Source organism: Vulpes vulpes, chromosome 5 (genome assembly GCF_048418805.1).
Source record: "Vulpes vulpes isolate BD-2025 chromosome 5, VulVul3, whole genome shotgun sequence".
In the NCBI taxonomy this organism is placed as follows: Eukaryota; Metazoa; Chordata; class Mammalia; order Carnivora; family Canidae; genus Vulpes; species Vulpes vulpes.
In genome coordinates, this window is record NC_132784.1 from 30,555,870 (window position 1) to 30,569,873 (window position 14,004).

Below are 14,004 nucleotides of genomic sequence, written 5' to 3' on the forward strand. Positions count from 1 at the left end.
CAGCATGCTGCCTACTCTGTGCTAGGTGCTAGAGACATACAGGTGAGGCAGGTATCATTGCCCATGAGAGTGTAGTGATAGAGATATCCATAGGAGATTATGAGGGCAACAAGGACACCTACCTGTGGTGGGTGTTTAGTAAGTCAGGGAAGGCTTCCTAAGGAAGGAGGGTTGAGTGAGTAAGAGAAAAAGGTAGCCCTGGGAAGAGAGAGTGGTCATCTAATTGTTTTGCTAGCCCAGCACCATGTTCTTTTTCTGGGAATGTCATCCCTCTGCTTTTGGGAACCTTCCCACCATCGTATTCTTCAAAGATCTTACAAAGTTTCTGACTCGGACTGAGTAGTCTAGAGGTAGACACATAAGCCCTGGCCAATCATAGACTTTCTCTAGCTTTTTTTCCAAACTGAAACTCCAAGCAAACATTTATCCCTATCTAGTGATGGACATTGAAGAATGAAACCCCGGGACCCCTGGCAGCTGGCTTTCCTGACGTTTGGTTTGGGGGGGGGGTCGGGATGATCTACGATGAGAAAAAATGAAGCCAGTACAAAGGGAAAACAGGGACAAGAAGTGGAGAGAGTCCCTCCAAGGACTCCAAGGGACAAGAGAGACAGAGAGTCTTGATGGCCTGCCTGTTCCTTGGCTCTGTTGTTTAATCATTTTTTTTGAAAAAGCAAGATAATCTGGACTCTTTTGATAAATTCTCCTTTTGCCACAGAGGTCCAGTTGGGTTTCTATTACTTTTTACTCTGTTTTTCTTATTTAACATACTTGCTTAGTAATAGGCATGAATGGGTGGGTCCTAGAGAGAAAATGGCTTAAAGTATCAGAACAAACACAGTGAAAGGTGAATGGAGGAAGCCACAAGTAGTTGGGTAATCTTCAGTGTGTCTACATCAAGACAAGAAGTGTAGATGAAGCCAATAAGTAGGCAAAATCTCATCATGGGACCTGTATTATGCAAAGGACTTTAGAAGTTGATGCTGTATATATATTCTGATCATTCTTCAGGTTCTAAGTAAGCATTAGGCAGAGGTACTATGAACTGCACTATCATTAATAGTAACTAAGAGGTTTTTAACCTGGCAGTCACAGGCAGGCTTTAGTTGTCCCCAAATCCAATAAAATAGCGTGAAAAACCTGTGGGTCTGTGCAGGTTTGTTTTTGGTTTTTGTTAGGGAAAAGGTCTTCGACTTTCATCAGGTATTAAAGCAGTTTCTGACCCAACATGTGTTGTGAACTGGTACGTGCAGGCATTTTGGGGAACAATGGCTTCAAATATCCATGCAAATGTCATTGTCCCCTTAGTTTCCTCACAGCTCTTACAAAACCATTCAGCACAGAGAAAATGGCCCATAACGTTGGGCGCTATCCTAAGGGCTTGTCCTTGGAGGTGATGAAAAGGTTTAGAGAGAGGATATAGACCTGGTTGACCTAGAGATTTTATTTTATTTTTTATTTTTAAAAGATTTTATTTATTTATTCATGAGAGACACACAGAGCGAGAGAGAGGGTCAGAGACCCAGGCAGAGGGAGAAGCAGGCTCCACGCAGGGAGCCGGACGTGGGACTCGATTCTGGGTCTCCAGGATCATGCCCTGGGCTGAGGTCAGGTGCTAAACCACTGAGCCACCCAGGCTGCCCTATTTTTATTTTTTAAAAAGATTTTATTTATTTATTCACGAGAGACACACACACACAGAGGGTCAGAGACCCAGGCAGAGGGAGAAGCAGGCTCCCTGCAGGGAGCCCAATGTGGGACCCCGGGGTCACGCCCTGGACCAAAGGCAGATGCTCCACTGCTGAGCCACCGCGGCGTCCCTTGCCCGGAGATTGTAACCGGGATTGCTGGGTATGACCTCCCCGCTACCCTTGACCTGGGCAGCCAGGCCAGAACGCAGGCTTTCAGCGGTGGCTCCTGGGGTACCCCCGCCGCTGTCCCCACCAGCCAGCCGCGAGCCCCATCCCGGCCTCTCCGCCCGCAGCGGAGGAGACTACAAGTCCCAGCGCGCCCCGCGCCGAGGCCGGGCGAGGGCGGGGCGGCCCTCCGCAGTGACGTCACCCCGGGCGAGCCGGGGGCGGGGCGAGGGGCGGGGCGGCCCGGGGAGGCGGCGGAGCGCGCTGGTGCTGATGCAGGATGGCCGGGCGCGCAGGAGCCCGGGAGGTCTGAGCCGGGCGAGGCTCGCTCGCTGCGCATCGCCGGGGCCGCCGGCCGCGTGGTCGCGGGCAGGTGGGCCTGGGGCGCCGCGCGGGGCCAGGGCGCGGCCGGGAAGGCAGGTCGGCCGCCGGGGACCCGCCCGGCCCCCGAGGTCGCGATGCCCCGCTGAGAGGCGGCGTCGGAGGCTGCAGGAGGCGGCCTGGCTGCGGGCGCGGCGGCTCTCGCCGAGCCCCGGCCCCCTCCCGCCGCGATGGCGGACCCCGCGGAATGCAGCATCAAGGTGATGTGCCGGTTCCGGCCCCTCAACGAGGCGGAGATCCTCCGGGGGGACAAATTCATCCCCAAATTCAAAGGCGAGGAGACCGTGGTGATTGGGGTGAGTGTCCGCGGCGCGTGGCGGCCCCGACGGCAGGGATGCTCGGGCGCCGCTCCGGGGCTCCCCCCCCCGCGGCGGCCCCGGGCGGGCCCAGGTGGGGGGCGGCAGGTGCGCCGAGGGAGGGCCCGGCGCCGCCTTTGTTCGCGGGGTGGGGGCCCGCGTGGGCCTATTGTTCCGCCCGGCCGCGCCGCGTGGGGAGTCCTGCCCCCCCGTGCCCTGGCTCCCCTCCAGGCCGCGTCTCTGCGGCTCGCGGAGGGCCCCAGGCAGCGGGCCCGTGGGTCGATCGCTTCACCTGTTCCGCTCACGACCTGAGCGCAAGGAAGGGAAAAAGAGGTACTGGAAAAACCCTGGCCTCGGCCGGGAGCTCCCACGCCGCGTGGACGCGGCTCCCCGCGGTGCATGGGAGGGCGGGGGGGGCAGGGGTGGCTTCTGCGGGCGGCCCGGGACCTGCGCCCCGGGTCGGGCCGGGGAGACGACCCCCACCTGGTGCCCGCAGGCGCTCGGGGAGGACCGCGGGCCGCTCGCCCACCTGCCAGGGGCGGGGGCCGGAGCGCAGCCCCTGCCGGGAGCGCAAGTTACTTTGTGTGGTCGCGGCCGCGCTCCCCCGGCCCCCGCCTGCTCCTACCTTCCCCCCTCCCCTCCCCCTCCGGTCCTACCTTCCCCCTCCTCCCCCTCCCCTCCCCTCGTCCCCCTCCGGTCCTCCCTTCCCCTCCCCCTCCTCTCCCTTCCCCTCCCCCCGCGGGCACCCGGGCTGCCGCTGGGGGCGGGGAACGCCGTAGGGCTCTGGTTCTGCCCGCGGGGTATGGGATGCGGGTCGGCCCGCCCCCGCCCCCGCCCCGTGACCCCCGCCGCCCCCGGCGTGTGTGCTACGGGGCCCCTTTGTACGGCGCCGCGTGGGGCGGGACCGAGCCCACGGGAGCCCCCCGGGCCCGGAGACACGGCCCCGCCGTCCGCTCCAGGCTGCTGATGCAGCCGCGGCAGCCTTCCCGGCCCGGCATCGACCAAGTGATGTCATCCCGATGACTGAGCATGCTCGGGCCGGCCCCCTCCCCCGAGCCCCCCGCGGCCCGGCCCTGAGGTCCGGTGATTGACGGCCGGCCGCGCACCCAGGGGCCCCGCGGGCGCCGGCCGGGCTTTCCGGGGCGTCGGCCTCACCCCGGTGGAGCCGCAGCCCCCGCGGAGGCCCGCGGCCCGGCAGGTGCTCCTGCTCGCGGGGCGGGTGCTCGCGGGGCGGGAGCTCGTGGAGCAGGTGCTCGCGGGCGGGTGCTCGCGGGGCGGGTGCTCGTGGGGCAGGTGCTCCTGCTCGCGGGGCGGGTGCTCGTGGGGCAGGTGCTCCTGCTCGCGGGGCGGGTGCTCGTGGGGCAGGTGCTCCTGCTCGCGGGGCGGGTGCTCGCGGGGCGGGAGCTCGTGGAGCAGGTGCTCGCGGGCGGGTGCTCGCGGGGCGGGTGCTCGTGGGGCAGGTGCTCCTGCTCGTGGGGCAGGTGCTCGCGGGGCGGGTGCTCGTGGGGCAGGTGCTCCTGCTCGCGGGGCGGGTGCTCGCGGGGCGGGTGCTCGTGGGGCAGGTGCTCCTGCTCGCGGGGCAGGTGCTCGCGGGGCAGGTGCTCGCGGGGCGGGAGCTCGTGGGGCAGGTGCTCCTGCTCGCGGGGCAGGTGCTCGCGGGACAGGTGCTCGCGGGGCGGGAGCTCGCGGGGCGGGTGCTCGCGGGGCGGGTGCTCGCGGGGCAGGTGCTCGCGGGGCAGGTGCTCGCGGGGCAGGTGGGCGTGCACCCTCCGCGAAGGGGGCGGGGGCGGGGCTGGGGCCTCGCCCGGGGCTGCCTTGTGCCCCCTAGAACTGCAGCGCCCCTCCGTCCCCCTTCCCCCGTTGTGGGCAGCCGTGACCGCTGGAGGCCGCGTGTCCCGGCGCCCACCGGGAGCTGGCCTAGGAGGGCGGGGGGGGGCTTGTTCTCCGCCTGCTGTTGAAGACGGTGCGCTGCGGCGGTGGGCGGTGGGCGGTGGGCGGTGGACGGGACCTCGGACCTGGGACCTGGGACCTGGGACCTGCGGCGGGCCCGGGCGGCACCGGGGGCAGCGAGTAGCTGGTTTGGGTTCCCCCTCTCAGTTGGGATCAGCCCACACTCTGATTTGCTATTTCCTGAGCCAGGCTGTGGTTTAGAGTGGGAGCTCTTGGGGACATCTAGTCCCTGCCCCTTACCTTGTAACAATTCTTTTAAACAAATAATTGTGCAGCACTAGAACATGTTCTGGTGACCCTGTTTTTTTTTTTTTTTTTTTTTTTTTTTCCAGAGGTTTTAAAGAAAAGCCTGGGGAACTTGTTTCTTTGACTTCTCCACCTCCTCCTTCCTCCTTTTTCTCTTCCTCCTTCTCCTCCCCTTTCTCTCCTCCTCTTCCTCCGTTTTCTGAGTCTTCTAAGAGTGATGCATCAAGACTAATGAAGGAGAGTAATAAATCATCCTCTTTGATCTCCGTGCAAGGCAGAAATCCCAAGAACTATATTTCCCATCTAAATATACATAGGATATTGACTAAACACATTAAAACAAAGTCACTATGTAAGATGAATAATTTAACAAAAAATTGTGGATGTGAATACACAATTAACTCTTCAACTGCGAAGTGAAGATTTTGATTATCTTACTATAATCCTTCAATACAACAGTTTTGGATTTTACGTTTTTTAATTGAAATAAAGCATTCATATAGAAAAGTGTTCTCGTAATAAGGGTACAGCTTAGTAAAGCTTTTATAAAGTAACCACCCCCTTGAAACCATTTCTCAGACTAAGAAGTAGACATTTTGGGGCACTTGGGTGGCTCATTTGGTGAAGTGGCTGCCTTTGCCTTGGGTCACGATCCCAGGGTCCTAGGATTGAGCCCCACATTGGGCTCCCTGCCTAGTGGGGAACCTGCTTGTCCCTCTCCCTGCAGCTCCCCCTGCTTGTGCTCTCCATTTCCCTCCCTTCCTCTCTCCATCAAATAAATAAAATATTTAAAAAAAAACACATTTTGGGGACCACAGAAGTCCCATTAGGGCCCCTCCCAGTCACTAGCTCCCTCTACCTTAGGGTAACCACTCTTCTGATTTCTAATGCCATAGATTAACTTGTTTTTTAAAAATAAACTTAATGTACACGAAACCATATAGTATGTTTGTTTTTGCGTGTGGTTTCTTGCAGTCAACATCGTGCTTGTCACATTCATCCATGTTGTGGTGTGTAGCAGCAGTTCATCCTGGTTCTGTAGTACCCCATTGGATGACTGTACCACAATTTATTCATCTATCGACTGTTGGTAGACATTGTTAGTTTTCACTTTGGGGTTAATATGGACAAAGCTGCTATGAACGTTCTTTTATACATCTTTTGGTGAGAGTGCGTACAGGAGACTGTCAGATGCTGGAGGTGTTGGGACTGGGGTTGGCAAGTGCTAGGACCATTCCCCTTCCTAATTAATAATGTGTAGCTAAAGGAAATGCAGACTATCATGTTTTGTACACTCAGTAGAATGGCTCCCAAGTCAATTCAGTTGCCACCAGCCCATATGGTTCAGGTGCAGGTGGAGACTGCCTTAGGTAGGCATTTCTTTCCTTGCACAGGCAAGGTGCAGTTGTGGGGATGGCCAAGTAAGACCAGAACCATACGGAAATGTCAGTCATCTTCACTCCCAACAGATACATGTAAAAAATGAATTTCTGTTAGCTGTTAGTCTAAATTCAGAATTCCTTTTTTTTTTTTTTTTTTTTGGTGGAGAATGTGGGCATCGATCTTTTTTTTTTTTTAAACCAGGGTCATTTTTTTTTTCTTTAAAGTCCTGTTCAGTTTTTATGGAGATGTATGGTAAGAGGGAGATTTTGCAGGTGGAGTTTTTAGATTTGTCTTTTTAAGGGAATGTCCTGTCTTGAAGGGATCATCTCCACCATTTTTGCATTTTTTCCCCCTAAAGAAACCTAAACGTTTCTTTCTTTGAGCACCCCGGCCTCAGTCTCTCTCCACCTTGAACCCTTGTCGCATTATTTTGTATATGATCTCGCAACTTCGTTGTCTTAGATTATTAGTTTTATCATATGTTCAGTGACATTGTAAGCCAGATGTAGAGATAAGGACCATCTATGTTTTGCTTCTTTGTACCTTGCCCATAGAAAGCACTTAATAAATATTTTTGATCTCTTTGTTGAATCTAGAAATCTTTACTTTGGTGTATTTAACTTATTTCGTGGGCTCTTCATTGGCTGTAGGCTGTGGGGAGTAGTTAAAAAAACAGTTTTAAAGAGAAGTGCTGTTCCTTTGGGCCTGCTAAGATGGCAGGATACAGTAAGAGAATTGGGAAAGCAGTATCTTCAGCTTTGGTAAAAATTAGGAAAGCTCTTAACAGCGGTGATGAGCTAGAATTGGAGGGTGGGGATGGCCTAGTGATTAGAAAATTGATTCTTCAGAGGAAAAATACTGGATTTATAGCATTTCTGGACGTACTCCTCCATTAGCTGCTAAAAGTCCTGGTGAGTCAGCCACTACTTTGGCTGTTCGATGTATCCGCATTGACGGGCGCCCTGCCTTGGACAGCTCCCAGGAAGCTTCCCCGAAACGGACATGGACACTTGAGTTTCCTCACTTGGGGCCTTCCTCTTGTTCAAAGTGCTAGGAAAGCAGGAAGTTCTGACCTACTTGAGAGCCAAGGCAGAGCATCAGCCATGGGCTGTGATCTGGTCAGTGGCATGGCAAGTGGCCTCACCCTGTGGGAACTCAGATCAGTTCTGGTGGATGCGCGAGAAAGGAAGAAGAGCCCGGGACAGAAACTACATTGCAAGCTGGAGTTATTGTGGAGATGAAGGACTAAAGAAGAAATAACAGCTAAAATTTTTCTTTTTGTCCGTAGTAACGGTTTTTAAAAGCAAGAACATTAAACTTTTTTATTTTAAATTTATACACTGTAAAATCACTTTTTTGCGTATATAGTTCTATGCTACGGGCTTTGACAAATACGAAGTTGGGTAGCAGCACTGTATTAGTTTTCTCTTGCTGCTGTAACAGATAACTACACATTTAAAAGCTTAGAACTATACAAATTAATTATCATACAGTTTCCGTAGGTCCGAAGTCCATCCGATCAGCTGGTTTCTCTGTTTAGAGTCTCATAAGATCAAGACCAAGCTGTTGACAGGGCCCTTTTCTTTTCCAGGGGGAAAATCCATTTCTTTGCTCATTCAGGGTGGTGGCAGCATCCTGACAGTCGCAGGAGTGTGGTCCTGTTTCCTTGGTGGCTGCCAGGCCTGGCTGTTCTCAGTTACTAGAAGCCACGCTCGGGTCCTAGTCACACGACCCCCTTCCTTCTCTCTTAAAAACCAGTCCCTCTCACGGTTTATGTCTCCCCTGCAACTTCCACTGCCTGTCTCTCTTACTGACCCTTCTGCCTCCCCCTTCAACTCTCAAGGGCTCATCTGATTACAGTGCACCAACCCGGATAATCCGGAATCGCTCCCCATTTTCAGGTCAGCTGATTAGCAACTTTAGTTACATCTGCAAAGTCCCTTTTACCCTGTGACATTCACATATTCACAGAGTCTAGGAATTAGAGTGTGAACATCTTTTGAGACCACTGAGACCACACACCAGCATACTCAAAATATAAAACAGTTTCGTTTACGCCCCGTGCTCCATGCCGCCCCTTTGGTCGGATCTTCTCCCTTCTCCACCCCTGACAACCACTTCTTCTTCCTCTCTATAATTTTGCCTTTTCCAGAGTTTCATAAAAATGGAATCACGTATTAAGGATCATTTTGAGCCTGGGTTATTTTACTTAAGAACTCTTTGAGATTTATATTGTTGCACGTATCAATAGTGTTTTTTTTTTTTTTTTTTTTAAAGATTTTTTATTCATTTGAGAGAGAGCTTGAGAAGGGCAGAGGGTGAGGGAGAAGCAGACTCTCCACTGACCCGGGGGCCAGATTCAGGCCTTGATCCCAGGACCTGGCGATCACGACCCAAGCTGAAGGCAGATGCTCAACCGTCCGAGCCACCCAGGTGCCCCAATAGTGCAGTTCTTTTTATTCCTTAGTGGTAGTCTATCACACGGACCTAACAGTTTGTTTTTCCATTCACTCATTGAAGGACATTTGGGTTGTTTCCAGTTTGGAATGATGATGAATAAAGCTGCTATAAACTGCTTTGCATTTAGGTTTTTGTGTGAGGGTAAATTTTTATTTCTCTTGGGTAAATACCAAAGATTATATCAATCACATTTAACTATATGTTTAATTCTAAGAAACTGCCAAGCCGTTTTTCGAAGTGGTTGTACCATTTTGTATTCCTTCCTAAGAGTAGTATTCTGAGCCAAGATTTTATTTTATTTTATTATTTATTTATTTATTTTTTCTGAGCCAGGATTTTAAAGAGTTAATTCAGTCACTTTGTCTAAGTGAGCACTAATAGTAGTGGTCAGTAGTGTGGAGAAACACCAGTCCTTCATTCTTCTGTGCCCTAAATTCAGAGATGCTTACATCACTTGAAAATGAATGAGTGGTTTCCAGTAAACATACCCTCTGAAACCCTAGAATAAAAAATAGCTATAATCTCGCACGTGCCGCTGAGACCACTCTGTTCAAGGTGAGCACACAGCCCGTATTTCCTAGATGAATGGGGTTGGGAGGGGCAGCAGGGAAAGTCCATCAGAACTGAGTGTGGATTGACTAGCTGGTTATGGGGCTGTTTTGCAAGTTGCTTAACTTTTCTGGGCCTCAATTTGATCATATTTAAAATGGAGATAAAATTACTTATCTCACAGGGCTATGAGAATGACATGAAATGGTCAAAAGAGCATCACACACAGAGAAAATGCTCAATAAATGCTAGTATCTCCCATGTTTCCTATCTGCCTTATAATTTTTCTCATTTTCAGAATTAGCTCCCCCCCCCCCCCAATTACTGCCCTTAACTCTGTCCCCTGAAAACCCTCTTGCACGCCCGTATCTTCAGCATTTGTTCACTCCCTTCTGCTTGGGATAGTCTTGTGAAATTCCTAACTGTTCGTGAAAGCAGAGCTCACGGTCCGTTTATTTATGGACTGTAGCAGCTAATCCTTTTGTTTGCAATGATCACGTGAGGAAAGAGTGTGTGTGTGTCTGTGTGTGTGTTACGGGTCTTTGCCTCCCTCCCAGTAGTTGCCCAGTTGCTTAGTAAGTGTACCTTGACTGAGGCTTCCTTCTTCCCTTGTTCCCTGCGTAGAACCAGGTCTCCAGACAGGCCAATTTCTGCATTTCCTTAAATAACTCAGGTATCACGGGGGATTTCCTTCTGCCTCCACCTGTGCTTGCCAGGCCCAACTCCCCTCTTTAAAGACAATGGTTTCCATTCTTGTCTTTTCTCCCCCAATTAAAATAGGAAACCTCCCCCACCTTTGGGTTCCCATTGGTCCCTGCCTCAGCTTTCCCACCTGTGTCTACTTATTAAATGAGCAGAAAAAGGACTCCCTGCTCCCTGATGGTTTCTCTTGACTGAAGAAAAAAATAGCCCCACTGACAGCTCCAATTTCACCTTACTTCTCTCAGGGTTTTTTTTTTTTTTTTTTTTTTTTTTTAATAAGGTCCTCTTTTTGTGGCTGAGAAGGCTCCTCCCTTAACCCACTTGCTGCACCCCAACCAAGTTTCTTCCAGGAGGCGCCTACTTGTATTTGTGGTTGTCTCTGCTGGTATTGCCGAGAGTGTGGGAGAACCTCGAGTCTTCGGTTCCTCCCAGAACTTCCCAGCAGCAGACCTGGGCTGAGCCAGGAGGCCCAGGACCAGCTCCCAGCCTGCACCTCCTTCGCTGCACGGACCTGGACAAGCTGCTAAAGCTTGCTGGGTTTCAGCCTGCTGGCCTGTCAGCGAGGGACCGGATCACTCCTGCCTTGTGGGGTGGTTGTGATGGTCACAAGAGCACAGGCCCATGGGTGCCAAGCACCGGGCTCGGCCTGTAGTGGGCGGTCAGGTGCTGTTGCCTTTCCCAGATCTGCTGGCAGTGATCTCTGTGCTCTTGGCAGACTGACTAACCTTGGGAGAGCCCAGACCCTTCACAGGCTCCCTGGTCCCCTCAGGTTGTGTAAGAGAAAAACACTCTTCTGATCCTTGTAAAAGTGGTAAAGAGATCATGGTGACGGGTGTCCGTACTGTCGCAACAGGGAGGAGAAGGGAGGCTGGACTCCGATAGGCAGGGCAGCTTGCAGGCGGTGGGCGGGTAGGTGGACGGACAGTTACCAAGAGGAGACGTCCGGGCCAGGGGGGTTCTTGCCAGAAGGACCTCCCAGGATTCTTGGTGCAGGCAGGCCGGATGCTGCCCTGTGCTGTTAGATCTAGGTTCTGAGGTCGTCAGGGGCACGGAGATCCTGAGCACGGTGGGGGGCGGGGGGGGGGAGCTCTCCAAATTGCCCGAGCCGGATTCCTGCTAACACTGGACTCTGCAAGGACAGACCTGCAAGTGCAAAGTCAGGGCCCAGGTGAGAAGAGGGCCCAGAGGGGCCTGACTAAAGTTGGGTCAGGACGAGAGTCGTCGTCAGTTGGAACCCAGGTGACCCAGTGGGGCACTTGAGACCCTCTGTATGCTGGGCCTGCCTACCTTCCCGACCTCGCCCCCACCCCATGTTACATCTGTGCTTCTATTCCCCCAAATGACTCGGCTGCTAAGTCTCTCCCCACCTACCCCAGCTGCTCACATCCCACGTGCCCGGGATGACTGTCCTCAGAGTGGCTGAAGGACAAGCATCCAGGTGCTTTCAGAGTCTCATTCCATAATGCCTTCCCTGAAACTTTTTCTGACCAGCCCCTTTGCCCCTCGACCCCTGCCAGGTTACATACTGGTGCGCTCCCGGCTGACCTCCCCCAGCACTGGGGTTCATTTGTTTGGGTATATGTGTCCTTTCTTCCAAGTAGACTGAAAAGCCTTTGAGGGCAGGAAATGTGTGCCGCTTACTCACATTTATAACAAGGCCCGGAACAGTGCTTGGAACAGAGTAGATGCTTAGTACCAGATATTTTTTGAAAGAAATAGAAGAATGCGGACTGTCCTACGCTGTTAGACGTTAGAGCCTGGAGTTAGTTGCTTGGATTTTTACTTTGACCTCTCTCCAGCTCTGGCAACTTGTTTTTCCTACTTCGGGACATCTTCATGGTTTTGTTGTTACTGTCTCAAATGAAATAGCTTTTTCAGGGGTTCTGACATATTCCGTGCTCATTGAAAAAAATGCTGAGGCTGTGCAGAAAGGCATGAAAAAGGTGTAAAAAGCACCTTTAATTTTACGAACCAGAAAATACCGTTGATAACGCTCTTTGTGTATCCCAGCACTTTTCCATTCCATAAAACACCATACTTTGTTTTAGAAAAAAGATAAGATTTTCCAGACCTCTGTTTCGAAAAGCCACTCTTTTGCTTAGCGGGATAGTTCAGATATCAGCATTTTTAATGGGTCCGTATAATTCTGTCTCTAATCAATAACCATTTCCTAGTGTGAGGCATTTGGTTTTTTTCTGCTTGTTTTTGCTTCTGTTATAAACAAAGGTGTGATAAACATTGGTGCACACCTTTCTTCATGCACTTGCCATGTGTTCTAGGACACATGCTCAGAATTGGGATGGCTGGGTAACAGGATATAGAGGATTTTAAGGCAGCCATAGTTTTTGAGAGAGAGCAATCCAGAGAGGGTAAATTGTCCTCTGTGTTGTACTCTCACTTCTTTGCTTACCAGATGGAATCGCTGCCAGTTCGTCTCCCAAGGCATCCCTTCATACCTGAACTAAATTAACTTCTTACCGAGAGTATGTGCTGTCATGCACTGTTAACCCACAGATCCAGAACACGGCAGTGCCTTCAGACTTTTGATGTAAACCATACGATTTTGTAGGCTGTCTCCTGTCAGTTTCAATATCCTAAAGGATGTTGTTTCTTGGAGGTGATCAAAAGCTAAGTCTCTCTCTTGAGGCAGAGAAAGATAGAGGCCAAGGTTCTAGTGTTAAAGAAAAATAGGGTGGATGCACCCTTTCTTCTTGGTGCTAATGTGGAACCGCCCATGGTATCTTCTGGGCAGTGGTAGCATGAGAAGGGATAAAATAGCTCGATGCAGGACTGGATCCCAGGACCTCGGGATCACGACTGAGCCAAAGACAGGCGCTCAGCCACTGAGCCACCCAGGTGCCCCTGGGGTTTTCTTTTTATTTATTTTTAAAAAGATTTTATTTATTCAATCACGAGAAGCACACAGAGGGAGGCAGAGACACAGGCAGAAGGAGAAGCGGGCTCCATGCAGGGAGCCTGACATGGGACTCGATCCCAGGACCCCGGGGTCTCACCCTGGGTTGAAGGCGGCGCTAAACCACTGAGCCTCTGGGGCTGCCCAGGATTTTCTTTTTATTTTGTGCTTTTTCTACACCTCCATATCCCTTCAGAGCTTTTTTTTTTTTTTTTTTTTTTTTTAAGAGGCAAAAGGAATCAGAAACATAAAAAGGAAAGTACAAAACTTTTTCCTTAAACTATTATGTTGCAGTGGATTCTGTTGTCCCATATATATTTTTCCCCTCAATTCTTTTGGGTTTATTTTCCAATACTCAATTCACATCAAGGATGAGTGTTCATTAACTGAAAAGGTAGTAAATATGAATACACCCAGAAACACCTAAAAGAATTGCTGTAAATGTAGTTCGTACCAATCTGAGAAGGGTGGTACTGAGCTCAGAAGACAACTACGTGATCCATCTGCCTGCTTTCCACAAGCCAATGAAAGCCGGGGAGCATGTAGCAGGGAAAAGCTATAATGCAAAAGCTCCTTGAATAGCTTTTCTGGGTGACGCTGCACTGCTGGCCTTGGTTTATTGAAAGGATAAGTGGGATGTGATCATTAAGGGAGAGAGGCTGGAAATCTCGATATGTGTCTACTGTCCCACGTGACTCCATAGCAAAAGCCTCCTTTCTTGTTTCAAGGTCCTTTATGTATGAACATTTCTTTTTCTCCTCACGTGTAATCAATAGCATCTAGTACTCTGATTTGAACAAACCAGCTGCAAAAGGAATTTATGAAGCAATGGGGGAAATTTGGGTATCTGACATTAAGCAATTGCTCATATTTTACTTGTGATAATATTATTGAAGCTTTAAAAGAGAACTGACCATATATATATATGTGTGTGTGTGTGTATAGGTCAGGGATAAAATGATGTGAGATTTCACTTTAAAATAATCAGTTCGGGGTGGGGGGCACCTGGTGGCTCAGCGGTTGAGCATCTGCCTTTGGCTCAGGTCATGATCCTGGGGTCTCGGGATCAAGTCCTGCATCCGGCTCCCTATGGAGAGAGTCTGCTTCTCCCTCTGCCTGTGTCTCTGCCTCTCTCCCTCTGTCTCTCATGAATAAATAAAATCTTAAAAAAAAAAAAAAGGAAAATCCCACTAATTTATGCTTTAACTTCCTAGACTGCAATGTATGGTGGTAAGAGCTGCCAATCAATAATACTATTTTAGGAGCA

The 14,004-nt window shown here is 51.1% G+C and overlaps 1 protein-coding gene across 1 annotated transcript in view; it reads left to right on the forward strand.

Annotated features, from left to right (window-relative positions):
• Positions 1-2,093: 2,093 nt before the first annotated feature.
• Positions 2,094-14,004, forward strand: part of KIF5C (kinesin family member 5C) — a 151,060-nt gene continuing 139,149 nt past the window's right edge. Inside the window, exon 1 of the mRNA XM_026008011.2 lies at positions 2,094-2,533. Within this exon, the coding sequence (XP_025863796.1) occupies positions 2,408-2,533 (126 nt within the window). The 5' untranslated portion in view covers positions 2,094-2,407. The remainder of the gene's footprint in view (positions 2,534-14,004) is intronic.